The following is an 18058-nucleotide window of genomic DNA, read 5'->3' as shown; positions in this document are numbered from 1 at the left end:
TTATAAGTGTAAGGAGAGTATGAAAGAGAAGTCAAGATAAGGGAACATGTACCAGGAGATCTAACCTAGGAACGGGGACCCCCTCTGAAGAAATAGCATTTAAGCTAAGTCCTAAAGGTTGAGTAGGAGTTGCCCAGGCAGACAGCCTGTCCATCATTACTGAGGACTTCCTACGTGTCCTGCTACCATATCAGGCATTGGCATTAGAGAGAGATGAATTATCAAGTGCCTTTCCTCGAAGCACTCACAGTCTACTGGGGGTAAATAGGCTTCTATCTTATCTGCTGCAGAGAAATGATGGGGTCTCTTCATCAACAGGTAACAAATTAAATAGTCATTTAAAAAATGTTCTGATACTCAGAAAAATTCAACCAAAAATCTTCCTAATTGTAACATGTTCTAAATGCAGAGAATTTCCCAAATAATTTAAAAAAAAAAACAAACAAACAGATGACATTGAGAAACTGTCGAATCCCATGGAGCACCTGGGGCTTCCCCAAGGTAATAAGACATGTTGTGTGGGGATCTGCAAGCCACAGGAGGAAACTTGCTGCAGGTGCAGGGCGACCCAACCATCCCAAAGAAAGGTTAAATGAGGGACTGAATAAAGGGGAGTGAGGCTGGATGTTAAACTTTGGAGAACTATAAAACACTGTTTTGTGGTTAATAATGCTAACAATAATAATACAGTTAATTGTATCTGTATTAACTGATACAGATCTGTATCTGTACATACAGAACATTGTTAAAGATAACCAAGCACACTGGCAAATTTCTATGTGGACTTAACACATTCAATTCTGTGGGTAAGTACTATCATCATCCCCATTTTATGGATGAGAAAACTAGGGATTAGAAAAGACAAGAAATGTCTGGGGGGCGTTGATTGGGACAAGTGGCTGGACTCACTAAACAAGGGGGTTGGGCTTTAATGGCCATAAAAGGATAAAAGATGAGGTGCTAGGCCTGCGTGAAGTGGGTAACTGGTACTGAGACTCCTCCACACAAAGTTAGGGACTTAACAGGGTTATACCATCAGTGAAAAGAGATGATAGAAGAGGAAGACCAAGACAGGAAGACCACAAGAAAATCTAACAACATCTCCTGGGCGTTGAGTGAGGAAAAAAAGCTTTGGTTGTCTGGAGAATTTATATTCGTGGCTCTTCCATCACAAGAGTTTGGGGTTCTAATATATATGAACTAAGCTGTCCAAGAAAACCCAAGGTGAGAATTTAATATAAAAAATTATCCTAAGCAAGTGGTATCTCCTAGGACATCTGGTAGAAACAAATGAAAGGGCATACCCTTAACCGAAGCATTCCCAAGTCCTAGAAATAAAGCCTTTCTGAAAATTAGTCCACAATCCAAAATTACAACACAAAAGGAAAAAGATCCAGCATGAATCAAAGTCAGCAGTCATAGTACACAATAAGAAAGACTGCCAAGGCCTTCAACTAATAGAATGAAGACTATAAAATAAATGTTTAAATTAATTGAAGACATAAGGGAAGGAATAAAAACATAAGAAAAAATCAAGACACTAGCAAGAAAACCAGTCATATGGGGGGAAGAAAACTCTAGAAAATAAAAATAAAATCATTGAAAAGGAAATCTTGTTCAATTGACTATTAGCAGATAAACACACCTTGACAGATTTAGTGAGTAAGAAGACAAAGCTGCAAAATGTAACATAAGAGATAAAGAGAAGAAAATATCAAAGAGCCAGTAGATAAAGAAGAATGAATGAGAAAATCCAACCTATATCTGGTAAGAGTTCCAGAAAGAGTGAATAAAGAAGATAAAGAAGACACTATTTTTTTAAAAGATTTATTTATTTATTTTAGAGAGAGAAAGATCATGCATGCGTGTAGTGGAGAGGGACAGAGGGAGAAGGAGAGAGAAACTCAAGCAGACTCCAAGTTACATGGGCCTTGATCTCACAATTGTGAGATCATGACCTGAGCCAAAATCAAGAGTCAGACACTTAACCAACGACACCACTTAGGTGCCCCGATAAAGGAGACAAAGACAAATTCAGATTCTGATTCAGGAAACAGCAAATCCTAAGCACAGTCAGCAAAACTAAGTTCATACCAAATGCATTGTGCTGAAACTCCAGGACACCAAAAACAACTGGAAGCTCTAGCAACCAAACAGAAGCAAAGGCAGGATGCCTGAGGAGGAGCAAGAATCACGAGACTAAGAGCAGACTTCTTAATGGCATCACTAGAAGCTAACACAAAGTCCTGCCAGCTTGAAAGTACAAACAGAAAATAGAATTTCAACTTAATCTCTCATGAGTATGGCCAAAATAAAAATATTTTCAGATAAGCAAAGGAGAGTACAGCCTCTGAAAAATTTATCACTGAAATAACTATGAAAGGATGCACTTTCAAAAGGCGATGGAACCTAAATGTAAGGAATTGGGAATATGAAGAAATAGAAAACAATAGAAAACAAAAGAACTGGGGGTGCCTGTCTGGCTCAGTCGATGGAGCAGGTGACTCTGATCTCGGGGACATGAGCTCAAGCCCCACATTGGGTGTAGAGCTTACTTTAAAAAATTAAAAAACAGGGACGCCTGGGTGGCTCAGTCGGTTAAGCGTCTGCCTTCAGCTCAGGTCATGATCCCAGGGTCCTGGGATCGAGTCCCGCATCAGGCTCCCTGCTCCGCGGGGAGCCTGCTTCTCCCTCTGCCTCTGCCTCTCTCTCTCTATCTCTCATGAATAAATAAATAAAATCTTTAAAAAAAAAAAAAAAATTAAAAAACAGGGACACCTGGGTGGCTCAGTCAGTTAAGCACCTGCCTTTGCCGCAGGTCATGATCCCGGGGTCCTGGGATCAAGTCCCGCATGGGGAGCCTGCTTCTCCCTCTCCCTGCCCCCCACTCATGCTCTCTCTCACTATCTATCTCTCAAATAAATAAATAAAATATTTTTTTAAAAAATTAAAAAACAAAGAAAACAAAAGAACTGGTAAACATCTTGGCAAATCTGAATAAATATTCACTGACTCTATAAAAACCTGACTAATGCTGGCAGGACCATAGCGGGTATTTGGAGTTAAAGCATCCAGGTCCTTGTCTTGTTAAGAATAAGCATATGGATCAACTGCAGATTGGTTTAGACTTGATGTCCACTATGCGTGTTCAATATTTGAGGAAATCCTTAAGACACAGAGTGAGAATTGCATTGAGCGGTGGGACTTATTCAGAAAATAACTAGATAAACCAGGAAAAGGAAAATAGAAGTCATTAGGAGAGAGAAGTAACCGGTGGAGGGCAAAAAGAGGGAATAAAGAAAACTCAATCCAACAGAAAGCAGGAACAGACCTTTTTCGAGCATTAAAATAATCAAGGTAAATAATAGAAAATAAGTAGGTAGAAGTAAACCTAAAATTATCAATAAATACAAGTAGACTAGACATACCAATCAAAAGACAAATATATCAGATTGGATTTTTTTTTTAAATTACAAGATACTCACCTAAAACATAAAGACACCAAAAGTTTAAAAGTATAGAGAACTCATGCACAAAAATCCCAGGTAGAGTTATGTTAATATCAGACAATTTTGTAAGTAAAAACATTAAGGATTGAAGAAGGTTCTCACATAATATTAAGGGCACAATTCACCAGGAAGAAATAACAATTGCAACCTTTTACTCACCTTATGAACATGATCTAAAATGTACTTAAAGCAAAAAAAGTGACAGAACTACAAGGAGAAATAGGTAAATCTCCAAACATTTTCTCAGTGATTATGCAGACAAAAAAAATTAAGAAATATACAGATCTGGACAACATAATTAGCAAGGTTGATCCGATGAACATCATAGAGACACCTGAAGCTTGAGAGTACATAACCCTTTCAAGCACACAGGCATCAGTTACAAAAACTGACCACCTTCATTGGTCCCAAAGCAGGTTTCAACAAATTCCAAAGAATCAGGAGAATACAGACCACTATGCAAAAAAATGAGAGATCAGTAACTAAAAGGTAACTTAAATGCATATATATTTGAGAATTTAAAGTTGTATTTTTAATTACCATAAGAGGAATAGCAGATATTTTTTAAGACTTACTCTCAAAGGAGAAATAATTCTGAAAACAGAAAATATTTAGAACTAAATGAAAATGAAAATACCATATTTCAAACCCTGTGGGGAGGAACTCAAGAAATCATTTAAAGGACGTTTTATAGCTGTAAATGCTTCTCATAGAAAAGTAGACTTAACATTAATGAGCTGAGCATCAGTCTTAAGAAGGTAGAAAAAGAGCAGAATAAATACAAAGCCTATAGAAGGAAAGAAGTAATAAAATTAGAGCAGTCGATGAAGTACAAAACAAACTTACAACAAAATCTCCTTTTTAAAGAAAACAACGCGATAGTAACCAGAAAGGCAAGGTAATGCACTGGTAGAAAGTGTGAGCTCTGGAGGTGATGGTCTGGTTTGAGTCCCCTCTGTGCCACTTCCCAGTGGCATGGCCTTGGGACGTGACTTGTGGCTCATAGGTGGAGTCAGAGCCTAAAGCCCAGACTACCGGCCAGACCCCAGTGCCCGTGCACTGATTGGTTATCCCCACAACAGGACTTCCAAGTTGTATACTCTGATGGGAGTAGCTTCCTCCCATAAAGAAACTGGGTATTACTGCCCCCATTGAACAGATGGAGGAAACTGAGGTTTGGAGAATTTATGTAAGTCTCCCTCAAGTCATGTAATATAAGGCATTGGAGCTGATTCAAGACCAGATCTTTCTGACTCCAGAGTCTGCCCTCCTAACCACCATGCTCATCTATAAGAGAAGAGGACTATCCCCATGGGCCATTCAGCAGAGCCCTGCTCTGGAAAGCTATTTCTTATATATACCCAACCTCAGGGACAATGTCTTCTGAAGGTAAAATGTAAAAGAGAAGGGGTAAAGGCATAGAAGTCCCTTGCTCAGGCATAGATAAGTTCCTGCTCTTACTAATGGTAACCCAGCAGCTAAGATCATGGGCTTTGGAGTTAGAAATAATAAGAATGGTTGCTAATATTTATTAAATGCTACGTGCCAAGTATAATACGAAGCTTTTCTCATCTTCGCAATCTCCCTTCCCACAGGTTCTGTTATTGTCCCCTAACACAGATTAAGAACCGCAGGTGCAGAGAAGTTAACGCCACGCAGCTATAAATTGGCAGAGGCAGGATGCCAACCCTGTCCACCTAACCCTGGAGCTTACATTCTTATCCACACTGCACTCCTGGAGCCCAACTTCCAAATCCACTGATTGGGGGTGACAGTAGCCACCCCCACCCCCTGAGCTGTGAAGAGGAACTGAGACAAGTAAGGAAAGCCACCAGCAAGTATCTGGCACGATGGCAGTAATGGTGGTGACAGCCTATACTTGCAAAGACACCGGCCTAGAAGGATGTTACCAGTCCCGATTGCTCCAGAAAAACTGAGTGCATAAAACCCACAAAAAGAAGTCTTGCCTTCCAGTTCATCTCAAATATCTTCAAGAGGACAGATCATCTGTGCTCTGTGAAAGCTTATTTTCAAAATCAAAATCATAGCATTTCCCATTATAAAAAGACATAAAGAAAAGTATTTAAAAGAATCTGACATGGGGCGCCTGGGTGGCTCAGTTGGTTAAGCGACTGCCTTCGGCTCAGGTCATGATCCTGGAGTCCCGGGATCGAGTCCCGCATCCGGCTCCCTGCTCGGCAGGGAGTCTGTTTCTCCCCCTGACCCTCCTCCCTCTCATGCTCTCTGTCTCTCATTCTCTCTGTCTCAAATAAATAAATAAAATCTTAAAAAAAAAAAAAAGAATCTGACAAATAAAACTGTAGAGAAGTGGGGGATGAAGGCTCACATCACCCAATACAGTAAGTCTAGCCTTCAACTTAATTTTCCAGAATTCTTGAAATATCAGTGATGGCAGCGTGAAAGACCAATTAATCACGTTGTTTGTTCTCTGTGTGTGAGTCACTGTTGCCATCTACAGTTAAAGATGGGGCATGCAGTGCTGCCAAATAGCTGATTCTAAGGGCAGTCCTAGAGATGGTGACTCAGCTCAGTGAGTCCAGAAAAGGAAAATGCTACCTGCAAGAGCAGCTCTTTCTCAACCACCTCTTCCGTCTTGCCGATGAGACGTTTCTGCAGGGTGTGAATCTTCTGTATCAGCTCAAAGGTACTGGGGTCACTGGCCTGTTCAAAGGGAACAAAATAAAGCAGCTGAGATATCATCAGTTCCAAGCCCCAAAGTCTCTGTGTAAAATAATTATTGTCGTATTAAGATGTATTGTAAACCTGCAGACCCCATACAGAGAGAATTAAAGCCAAAAAAAGCATAACAGATTGCAATGGCCATCAAACAAGACTGAAGTTTGGCTAATGTCTTATCTATTGGCTCTAGTTAGCCAATAAGTGGAAAACGAGTGTGTTTATTCCACCGGGGGGAACAAGGATAACACTAATAATAACAATAATGATAGCTACTATGCATTATACCTTATTCTTTGCCACCATCCTGACACCATGCTAAGTGTTTTTCATACAATATCAAATTTTAAGCCCACGACAGCCCTAAGACAAAGTGTTGGTCTTCCCCTTTTACGGAGAAGGCAACTGAGGCTCAGAGGATTAAGTTGTCCACCCACACTGGTAAGGGTCAGAGCTGGATTCAAGCCCAGATATGCCTGGCTTTAAAGCCTGCCCTTCTTCATTACTATGCTCTGAGGCTTTTCCTCCTATGCCTTCTGTTTCCAAATGAATGAGACAGGCTTCCCTAATTTATTCAAACTCAGGATTCTCCTTTGGTAATTGCCAACAAGAAGATTCATTATAGCCTATGATGGGGAAGGTTTCTAGGATGTGGACTGGCAGCAAAACACGACCATGGCATTTAGCTCTCAAATGGGGTTATCAATCCGTAAAGCTTTGAGGCACCTTCAATAACTATCTGTATACAATTCAAACAAATGCTAGTTATAAATTGATAATCTGTCCTCTCGACATTGAGCCAAAGTTCTGCTTTCAACTGTACTGACATTTTGAATTAATCTAGCAGCTAAATATTTTCATCTGCTTCCCCAATATTTTCTAATTTTTAAATAGAAATTGACACAGAATTGGAAACTTTAAAGATCTGCTTGAAAACACATGGAATAAACTAATGCGACAGTAAATGAATTTTAAGTCTTCAGCTCTACTTCCCCAGACACATCCATATTATTGTTAGTTTAGTAAATGACACCACTCTTGGCATTTAAGAGGAATAAATGAGGGGGGCAAGAAAACATTCCACTGACTTTGACTTTGCTTAAGAAATACTAAGCAGTGCCAACTGATACCCACATACTGGGACTAGATCTGGCATACATTCATCTGGCAAGACGGGATGCTGTTAAAATTCAGGCCTCATGTTTACATAACAATTTATAATGCATTATCCTTAATGCTTTCTTCATTAAAAGGAAAAAATAGAAATGAAAACCAAATACTGATTTGGCTGATGGCTCCTTCTTATGTCATATAACTTTATCCTCCCCAAACCCTAATTGTTGGTGTAGTCGAAGCCCCTCCTGGCACCCACATGGCTGGTCACAACTCTGAGAGATGGCTGTCTTTTCCTTGACTAAACAGGGCTTGTCTCTAACTGTTATCTGCAGGGCTGGTGGTAACATCCATCAGGAAGTCATAAAATAAAATATGAGAGTTGTTATCCATCACCTACCAGTGAGACGTTGGCCGTGTCCCCAGATCCTAAGAGAAAGGGTTTGGCTAACACAATGCTAGTAGTCCTTCGAAAAAACAGCTAGTTGACAAGAGCCTTGTTTCCTGAGCCAAAGTGAAGAATGCAGAGACCAGCTGAAAGGAGCTATAGATGTCGGTGGCCAATGTGGCTGAAGGCAATCAACAATCCGAGACAGGCAGCGTTAGGATAACTGGTTGACCAAAAACTACCTACCAGGAAAAATGTCCATTGGTGAGGCCAGCTCACAACTCACCCTGGGTCTTCTTTAAACAGAAGGGATTTTGTCCAAGACTTTTTAAACAAAACCCAAGTAAACCATCTGGTTTTGGAACAACCCAATTTACATTTGATCCAGACTTACATTTTAGGTGACAATTTGCATAGCATTAAATAAAACCGAGCTTTTTCCTGTGCTTTAGGTAGGAGATCGTGCAGGGTAGGAGAAGAGATCTGCAGAGGAGAGCAAGGCTCTGCCAGGTGTTACCTCAAGCTTCCTCCATCTGTGCACGTTCATGGGGTTCTCCAACTCCTCCTCCAGGGCTCGACATCGTGTCCTCTCCTTCAAGAATTCTCTTTGCATGTGGAAAAGCTCCTGCCTGAATAAGACAAACTTTCCTTTGCTAAGAAATTCTCCACCCATTTGAAAATCATGCCTTTATGTGGTTATGGACCCACTACATCTTACATAAAAAGTTGGCATTAGGGAGACTTCTGTGAACACAGACCAGCCTCCAACCTGGGCCAGACACAGATGTTATGAATCCTTGCAGAGCGCCAACTTCAGCGTTAGCTTTAATGAAAGTACCAGAGCTTCAGAATCATGATTCTGAACACCCAAGGAGTTGACAAGTATATGGAAAGAACAGGGAGGAAGTGAATTATGAGAATTTCAATATACTCTTCGATGCTTCTAAATATCTCTATCTAAAGAACAATCTATCTTTTATGTTCCACCGCAAAATATAGCACCTGACTGTAGGACTGTAGGACACCGAGGCTCCGGTGGTAACCTGACACCAGTTAGGGCAGTGCATTTCACCCTGACTGTGCATTGCAGTCACCTGGGGAGCTGGCAACCCACTTTGCCTGGACCAATCCCCGCAGGGATTCCGCCTTAATTGGTCAAGCACGTTACTTGGGTTTCATCGGTTGTAAAGTCCTCCTGGTAATTCTAACGTGCAGCCAGGATGGAGAAAGCCCCAGTTAAAAGTGATATTTTATTTGACGTTCCACAACTAACTACCCAGATGGCTGCAAAAGTCCTGAAGACCTAGTTCTGGCTCCAACCTACTACTCCAGTCTGCAGGATTGCAGTTAACTAGTTAACTATCTAGTTAACGGGTACTGCCCTACAGCCATTCACAGGACCCTGGGAGTGGGCTGCCACCCTATGGAACAAGGCGCTTTGTTGGGGGGTGGAGAAGAGGCAAACGCTCACATTGACATGGGCAAGATATTATTATCTGTCCTCGTCTGCTGTGGGTGTGCAGATTACTAATACCAAGCCATCTCTTTTACTTAATTGCTTCATTTAAACCAATAATACAACTTCCCCTCATTAGCAAGACAAACCATTAGAATTAACTGCATGATGTTCACTCAACAGGGAGCTCAGCACAAGCTGCTTAGAATTAAAAGCATATTTTTAACACTTGAATTTTCTAGAGTGTTGTCAGAAGAGGAGGGCGGGAGGGAGTATTAGCCCCTGTTATTGACAGTTTATTTTGTTCTGGACTCTGTGCTAGGCACATTGTGTTTGTTTTCGTGTTTAACTACAAGTCTAAGGCTCAGAGAAGTTAAGTGATTTGCCCAAGGTCACATAGCGTGTGGATGCCAAGGCAGAGATTGGAATTCATGCCAGCTTGCCTCCAATATCTTTAGTAAGTTGTCTTCCCATTGAAGAGAAAAATAAAATCTATTATCCACAAACCAGCGATACTGACTAGGAATGGGTAGAATTTGGCCTTTTGTGTCTATAATAAAAATAACTCATGGCTGGCAAGTTTAGTGATGATCTTCAAGATCATTCAATAGCCACTTAGAATGAACCTATTTGTCTTTGAAATGTCAGTGGTATCTCTGGATAGCAAACTTATGTGTGACTTTTTTAATCCCTTATTTATATTTTTTCTGCATTCTCCACATTTTCTACAGTGAGTTTGTACTACTTTCATCATCTGAAATACAAGCGACTCTAAAAAAAATAAGTATTGATCCATCCTTGATAGTGGCAACTTCCCTTGATATTCCTGAATATATTCACTGCATCTAAATATCAAAACTATCTTCTAATTCAATTCATTTAAGAAGCAGATGCAGACCGTGTCCTTGTCCCAAGGTGGTCAAGGATACTGTTCATCTACAAGTCCGCGGGGAATAAGGACAGCTACGGAGACAACACCAGGCCTGTTATTTGGTTTCCTGCAATTGCCTATATAAAACATGGTGATGTTTTCCCAAAGGGGAAGTAGATCTTGTATAATGCAAGATTTAAAGCCAGAAGAAGGCCCACTAAGCTAAAGTGAAAGCTGCAGAAGATAAATCAAGAGTGAGATATAAAATTTGGCCGCCTTCTAAGGAAACAGAGTTTTCAAATAGTGATAAAATTAAATTTTTTCCCTTCTTTTCATTCTGTATATAATTCCAAGAAAAAGATGTGCAAATGTTACCAGGATTAAATTTAAATATTGCTGCTCGATCACTTGCAGCATTGCTACCTTCTTAAATTCTAAAAAGCTCATTGGGGGAGATGGTTTTCTGAATTGTAACTAGCTTGTGTCTGTGATTTGTCTTGAAATTTCTGTTTTGAAAGCCAGAATAAGTTTCTAAAAAATCTTTCTGCACTCACTTATATTCCCTTGAGAGGAAACTAATTCACTTTTTTGGTGACATAGAATAGGCACAATGTAGATTCTGAATTATGGAAAATTGTTCTCATTATTTGCTCATAATTCCATCATATAAAAATTAATTTATACAACTTGATAAAGAACTTCCACAACCAACAAGCAATGAACATAAGGTCATTTCAGGAGCTCCCCCCAGACCGCGGGGCCCTCACATCTGAAGGGGCTCCTATTACCTGAGTTCATCGACATTAGCCACACTCCTGGCAAGAATCCCCTTTTCTCTGCGAAGTTTCTTAATCTCAAGTTTGAGAATTCTCATGTCCTCCATCCTCTGGTTGTACTGGATCTCGCCTTTATTCAGCACAGACTGTTGGATCTTGATCTTCTCGTAGAGCAAAGCCAACTCATCATTGCGCCGGACAAGCTGAGACCCGAGGATATCTCTCTCGCTGATGACCTAAAAAGATAGGGAAAGGCATGGCCATCTGGGAAACAGAAAGTCTCATTTTCATTATGGCAGCCTCTTTCATCCTGTCAAAGATCTCTCAAATGTCCATGTGTACTAGGCATCCAGTGGGCAGGGCACTAGAAAGATCCTACTAGACAGTCAACACAGCTCCTCCCATGTGTTGGCAGTCCCATCGGAAAGAGAAAGAGTACAACAAATCATCCATCATCATCATCATCATCATCCTATATTTCTTTGCCTGTGGGTGTTTGATTTTTTCCCAACCCATTATTTTATAAATGTTAAATTTTGAATGACTTTATGGTAGGCTAGCTCTTGCCAGTTTCCACCACTCCTTACTGTCTCACACTGGCCAATTTCTCTTTTTTTCAACTCGCCAGATCTCTGAAAGCATTTAAGTTTCTAACTCCCTAATTATGCATTTGAGTTTCTAACTCCAGAATTATGTAATTATTCATCGCAATTACATGTGAGCAATTATATTATACTAGAATGTAAGCTCCCTGAGAACAGGGGCCTTATTTTCCCATTGGCCAGGGTAGCCCCAGTACCTAGAGGATAGTGAGTGCTTATAAATATGACTTGAATAATGAATGAATATTTCATAAGTAATCAACAGAAGATGGGCTTCTACTGCTGTTCTTCCAATAGATTGAATGCAAGAGCTTAGAGAAGGAGGATTCGTGAAAAGTTGAATCAAACAGTTGTGTCTGCTGATGAGGTCTGCAGGTCTGGTGAGGAGATGTTCCTACCTGGTCTAATTCCTTCTTCTGTCTCAGCCTCTCCCCATCAGCCTCAGCAATGATTCGCAGGAGTTTTCTCTCTTCCACTTCCTGCTTTTCAATGAAGTGTTTGGTCTCCAGAGCTTGTTGTCTTAGCTTCTGCAGCTCGGCCTGACAAAGAATGAAAGACACAGAGAGATTTCACTCTGTGGCAGTACAAACCTGGACTGCAGGGCCCAGATTTAGATGCACAGTTGTTCTTCTTACACTTTCCTCTGATGTTTCGTTTAACATGGTTTGATCAAGCAAAACAAGCTTCTCACACACACACACACGTGCACACGCACAGGCCTGTAAAGAAACAGCAGTGCACATTACGGTGGTCATGTTTATTCTACGAGTTGTGCCCTTGTGGGATTTCCATCATTTTTCTACATACATGTAGCAGAGGCTTCATTGGTATTCAGCAGCTCTTCTCTTACCAGCTAAACAAGGTGAGAATTCACAAAGAATAGTGCAGAGGAGGATGTAGGGGTGAGGACGGGGGAGGGCCTTTGTATGCACCAGCTCCTGTAATGGTTCCTAATACCACCAGCACATCAACTACAAAGATAAAGCCTGTTGCAAGCAAAAATTAAATTAACGAAGATAACAACCGAGCGTCTATCTTACAAAACGTCTCGATGGAACAGAAGAGATGTCGTGGTATAAAAAGATATATAGATCCTATTCCTCAGATGCTTCCACTCTAGATGAGAAGATAAGATATACAAGTATTATGTGACTACTAACAAGGCCAGACAGTGATTTTTCAGTATCTTTATTAGCACACGGACAGGGAATTGATGTTACAGGAGGTCAGAGGACTATGGTTGTCAGGGAAGCTTCCTGGGAGAGCTCAGATCTTGAGGCTCTTGAGGTTACATGGAAATTGTAAAGACAGGGTGCCATGGACTGGTCAGTTTCAGAGGGAATCTCATCAAAGGACACATTACCTCCAGTTCCACAAGTATGTTTGTGACCTACAGTATCTCAGGCATGATACGAGGACTTTTGCAGAGCTACTCTCATCCCCGTTTTACAAATTCAATGTGTAGGAGACAAGGAACAGCAAATTCGTTTGCCCAAGGTCACAGAGCTAGTAAGGAACAGACTTTAGATGGCAACCCAGATCTTTTGATTCCAAAGCCTGTGGCCCCGCTGTTGTTACCACCCAATTGTTCCAGGTGAAATACAAAAAAGTAAGACTTGAAAGACTCATCGTCCACTAGAAATGACAAATATAACCAACCACATCACAGTGTGGACATGCTATCTACTGTGGGAAAAAGGCCAAGGGAGTACCCAGGGATGAGTTTCTAATTCCTGCCTGCCTGAGGGTTAGAGGGAAGAACCAGCGAGAGCCGTGGCAACTGACAGATATTTCCTAAGAGCAGAGGCTCGTGTTGGGGTAAGGCATGAGACAGTCAAGCGTGCAAACCGTGAAGTATGTGCACCACATAGCCTAGCATCCAGTGTGGCTGGATTCTTAGAGTGTGGGCTAGGGAATAGCAGGAGCTAAAACTGAGCCAGACTGGGAAAGGTTTATGTGCCACACACTGTACAGAGTATGCAATGAGGAGCCTTAGAGGGATTCACATTAAAGGAAAGAAGAGCGTGTCTTTGAGAGGTTCCATGCCCACATGGGAAGGACAGGTTTTTATCACAGACCAGGTCAGCAGAAAAAGAAACAAATGAGAGGAGAGCTCTGATTTCACCCATACCTGGAAACACAAGGGAGATGACAAGATGGTATTAAGGCTCCAACTTTTTCAATGGCTTGCAGGTTAGCAAGTGACAGTAAAAAAGTAATACATGTTTCCTTCAAGGAAGTATTGGGACCCCCCACCCACCCACCCAGAAAGTTGACCGGGATGATAGAAAACCTCATATTTGCAAGTGCCTGTGACCCAACCCAACTTGAGTTGGGTTGGACTCATGAAGACCAAGAGCCATTAATTCCATACCTCAAGTTTATCCAAACAGTAGAAGATACTGCACACCTAGTAATAGACGTGTACTGCCACAGACTAAATGAATCTGGCTACTGTGAAACCAAAGGGTTCTTTAATGACATTTGGTTAGTTCACTCATGAAATATGTTTTGGTTTAGGGATAAGCAAAAGGAAAGACTTAGTGAGAAAAGATTTGGTCTAGTATTTACCACTTTGGGGGATTGCCGGTTCAGAAAGAGAGCAAAGAACCAGCCTTTCTATTTCTATCATCAGTTAAGGTGACAGTGAAGACAGCCATAAAATACCTGTGTGGTTCACATTTTCTTTAATAAAACTTTTATTTTCCCAGATGTGCAACATTCACTTCCTTGTTCCTAAGTGCCAAGTGCTGATCAGAATCCATCAGCAGAACAAAATGAAACCCCTGTTATATTAAAATGCAATCAACGGTGTGTAAAAGTATCTGTCTGAAATGTAAAACCATTCACGCGTTTGGCATTGCTGTGTGTATGTGGATTTTTCATAATATATCAAAATTCTGAGTGGTCTCCTTATGTCATAAATTTATGGGCTGTAAACAAGATGTTTAGACATCTTAGGCATTAGACTATGGCAGCAAATGTTAACATCAACAAAATACCTTGAGTCTAATGCATTTAACAGCTATAAATCTGAGCTGTCTCACCCAGGAGAGATGGTAACTCCTGTGCTCCCAAAAGCCCATCAAGCAGTGTTCTAGGTGGGACCTGAGGTATCCTTATCTCTCAAAGCGTTACCGGTGGTATGAAGTTGTAATACACTCACAGGACACACACTTTAGTCACTGCCTCCACAATTAGTTTTGTGATAGGTGTTACAGAATATATATCATCCAATTTGGCTGCAGGTATACATCCTATCTCAAGAACCATACGCGCAGGTGTTTCACCCATTCGTACATGATCCCGACATTCACTGGGTGTCACAGAAACCATCTGTTTACATCTAAGATGAATAGGACCACCTAAAGTTTTCCAGCCATGAGAATAAATGGGCTTTCCTTCTCTCTCTGTGGCAGCTCCCATCCAGGTCATCCCAGTAAAAGGATAAGGTGCCCTGAAGCCAATCGCTAATGTGATGCTGGGCTCTGGACAGAGAGAATCTGCTGCTGAATTATTCACCAGGAATCAAAGTGTTGTCACAATGATGTGGGATGATTTGGAGGTGATGAGGCAGAATTAGGGGCTTGTTAGGACATTCCAAATGAGACGGCTCCGTCAGCACTGATGAAACAAGACTGGGACAGAATGGGCCGATGAATGTACATGCTGCAATAGCTAAGAGGACTATTGACATTCTGTCATAACCATAATGTGCTGACGATGTCTAGAATACTGAGAAGTCAATAGGGCCCGGTAGCAACTGAGAAAGGAAAAGAAACATGGAAGGAGCAAGACGTTTCTTTTGAGGGGGATGAATGAGGATGATCTATTATGGACAACTGTTCGTCATCTTGGAGAAGTAGTAAATTGGGTTGTCCTGTCAAAAGGTGTCCCATGGTCTACCACACAGGAGGGGACTTGCCCTTCCAGGAGGGATTATGTGCCCACAGAGCTCTGTAGAACACAACAATAATAAGCTAAATGTCTCTTGGAGCATGGTTACTAGAAAATCTGCCCTTCCCTCCAGGGTTTTGGTTTGCAAACTTCAGATGCATGAAACCCAGAGACCTGTGTGAATCATGATTCAAATATAAGGCTAAAAAAGCCAAGAGGCTGAAACTCAACATTTGAGCTGTCATATTTTTCTAAAGAATGTCAAACAGGCTTCATGATAGGCCAAAATTATCCAGTCGAAGCACCATTGCAAGTCACCCTTGGATAACTTCAAATAATAAATCAAGCAGGCATCCTTTTTCTGTTCCTCATTCTTCCCTCAATGGAAAATGCTGGGGGGAAAAAGTCATCCTGGTTTCACAATAAGTCCAAAGCAATCATCTTTCTATAGTCAATGGCCCCAAGCTCTCCAGACCTAGGATTCCCCACTTAGAGCAGACTCTCTAGGGCAGAAGCCCTTTATACTGATCTTCCATGTTCACCCGCTACCAGCTCTGCTGGTCCAGGACCAAAAACAGAGCCCTTAGGCCTTTATATCCTTTTATTATGATGCTTCTTTGGAGCTATATATGTATGATGATGGAAGGCATAATTGAAACAAATATTAACCAAAGTCAGACTCTAGGCAATTAGGAATAATTGATCTTTTGCCTAGGACATTGCTTTTCCTAAAGCAGAATTTTGTAAAAGGCAGTTAGTTCCACCTTGGACCCCATTATGGGGTAATAATCTTTTGAAAAGAACACTAGTTGGAAAAGTAAGAGATGAGGATCGATGTCATCCTATAAAAAGAAAGAGATGATGTACCAAATAGAGTTACACTGAAGCCTTGTTAACATGGGTCCATGAGGCCCATGGTGAAGCAATGTTTATAATAAGATTCTTCTGATTCACTCAATGATAAATAAAACCATCCCACTACAGGCTCCAGGGTAGAACAAGCTACCATCTACAAAATTATTCTTTCGAACAAGGAAAACAGGGGCAAAGATGCAGGATATTTTCCAATTTAAAAAAAATATATTTATATTTCTTTATATGGAAATGAATTTTAATGCAGAATTTTTTATTCCTTTTTTATCACAAGCTAGAATGGGGAGATGAAAGTCTCAGGTAAATATCAATTATCATATCCTTTCTGTAAAGGCACTTTTGTTATATTTTAATCTTTCTCAAACCAAATGTGCCTTGATTTCATGCAGTAGTTTTATTTCCATGAAGACCTATCATTAAGTTGACAAAACCTATTATGAAATTGAGAGTGCATGTTTCAATCTATGGCACCTTGGAATCAAGGAAATTTGGCATTGAAGCTGTCCAACACCAGCTACACATTTTCAAGATAGGAACTATCTTTGAAAACTACTATGTGCAGAAACCAAGACACCCCGTCTCTCATTTGCTATAGAGTTCCTCCATGTGGCTCATAAACATCCATGAGTATTCTGCATATACATTTTCAAAATGAAAGTGATACTTTCATACTCTTAGTTCCTTTTTAATTCCTTGGTCAAATGGATTAGAAGGGAAATCTATTGGATTGGGTAGGAAAAGAAAAATACATTAGGTTTCGTGAATGTGCATAATAAAATATATTTTGTTTGAGGATTTGAAATGGTATAATTATTTGGTATGTACTCTTGGAAAAAGTCTTTATATTATATTAGTAGACATATGATGTTCCAAGTTAGTAGATTTAAAAGGATATGTCTTAGTAATATATGAAGACAGAGGTGATTCCCTGGAGGAGTGGCTAAGGATAGTGCAGGCAGAAAAGTCAGGTGCACATAAAGCAAACACCTATCAGGAGAAGAGAGACAAAAGGTCTTGCCAGCACCACCTTATGGAAGGCCCAGGGAGGAGTGTGGGAGGGTTGGGTGTGGGTGTTGGACTCAGGTTGTAAATGCAAAGGGACTGTGGCAAGCCTGCAAGCCCCAGGACTTCTTGGTCACTACTGACCTGCTAGATTCTCTTCTGCTGATGTGATGACAGCAGTTGGTGAACTAGGTGCTTATGCATCTCCACTGGCCTCCTCCCCGCTTCTACCTGGGAGCCCTGCCCAAAAGGAAGTCTGACCTGACCTGGAGGGGTTAGAGCTCATCCTCCTGGTTCCTCAGTTGTTCTCCCTGTCCCTTGTTCCTTCAGTGAGCATAGAGCCTGCCTCAAGGGGGGCAAGCAGATTACTGCTCCATTGCTTTTATTATAAGTTCTGTACCTTCAAAGTTTCCTTCTCCTTCTCTATCCGCTGCTGTTCCAGATGTAGCTTCACAAGTGCTGACTCTTTGGCTGAGATTTCTTCTTTCAGCTGATCTACCTGATGGGTCATAATCTTTAATTTTCTCTTCATTTCTGTTATTTCATCCTAATAAAATGAAAGGAGAAATGTTTGAAAGCGAATTAAATAGACATCATCATCTGTATAGGAGTTCAATACATATTCAAGAGCTTTTGAGGGAGGTTCTCTCAGAACAATGGTCTCCTGAACAATTACCACTGGGCTATTCCTTTGGCTCTTGTGCCCAGCAACCTCCAAATACTTTATAGCCTTAACTCTCAAAATATTCTCATGAGATATACACAAACTATGCATAATGACTATGCCACACACACACAACACACATACAACAAATACAACAAATACAACACACATACAAAACACACAACGCATACATACAACACACAACACACA

The 18058-nt window shown here is 40.8% G+C and overlaps 1 protein-coding gene across 1 annotated transcript in view; it reads right to left on the bottom strand.

Moving 5' to 3' along the window:
* Positions 1-18058, bottom strand: part of CFAP58 (cilia and flagella associated protein 58) — a 93645-nt gene that overhangs the window by 38154 nt on the left and 37433 nt on the right. Inside the window, exons 11-15 of the mRNA XM_021699996.1 lie at positions 17585-17731; positions 11811-11951; positions 10823-11046; positions 8225-8336; positions 6087-6191 (exon numbers count right to left, since the gene is read on the bottom strand). Of these exons, the coding sequence (XP_021555671.1) occupies positions 6087-6191; positions 8225-8336; positions 10823-11046; positions 11811-11951; positions 17585-17731 (729 nt within the window). The remainder of the gene's footprint in view (positions 1-6086; positions 6192-8224; positions 8337-10822; positions 11047-11810; positions 11952-17584; positions 17732-18058) is intronic.

This window comes from Neomonachus schauinslandi, chromosome 6 (genome assembly GCF_002201575.2).
Source record: "Neomonachus schauinslandi chromosome 6, ASM220157v2, whole genome shotgun sequence".
Taxonomy (NCBI): domain Eukaryota; kingdom Metazoa; phylum Chordata; class Mammalia; order Carnivora; family Phocidae; genus Neomonachus; species Neomonachus schauinslandi.
The sequence above is the reverse complement of the archived record's forward strand: the minus strand, read 5'-3'. Positions and strand labels throughout refer to the sequence as shown.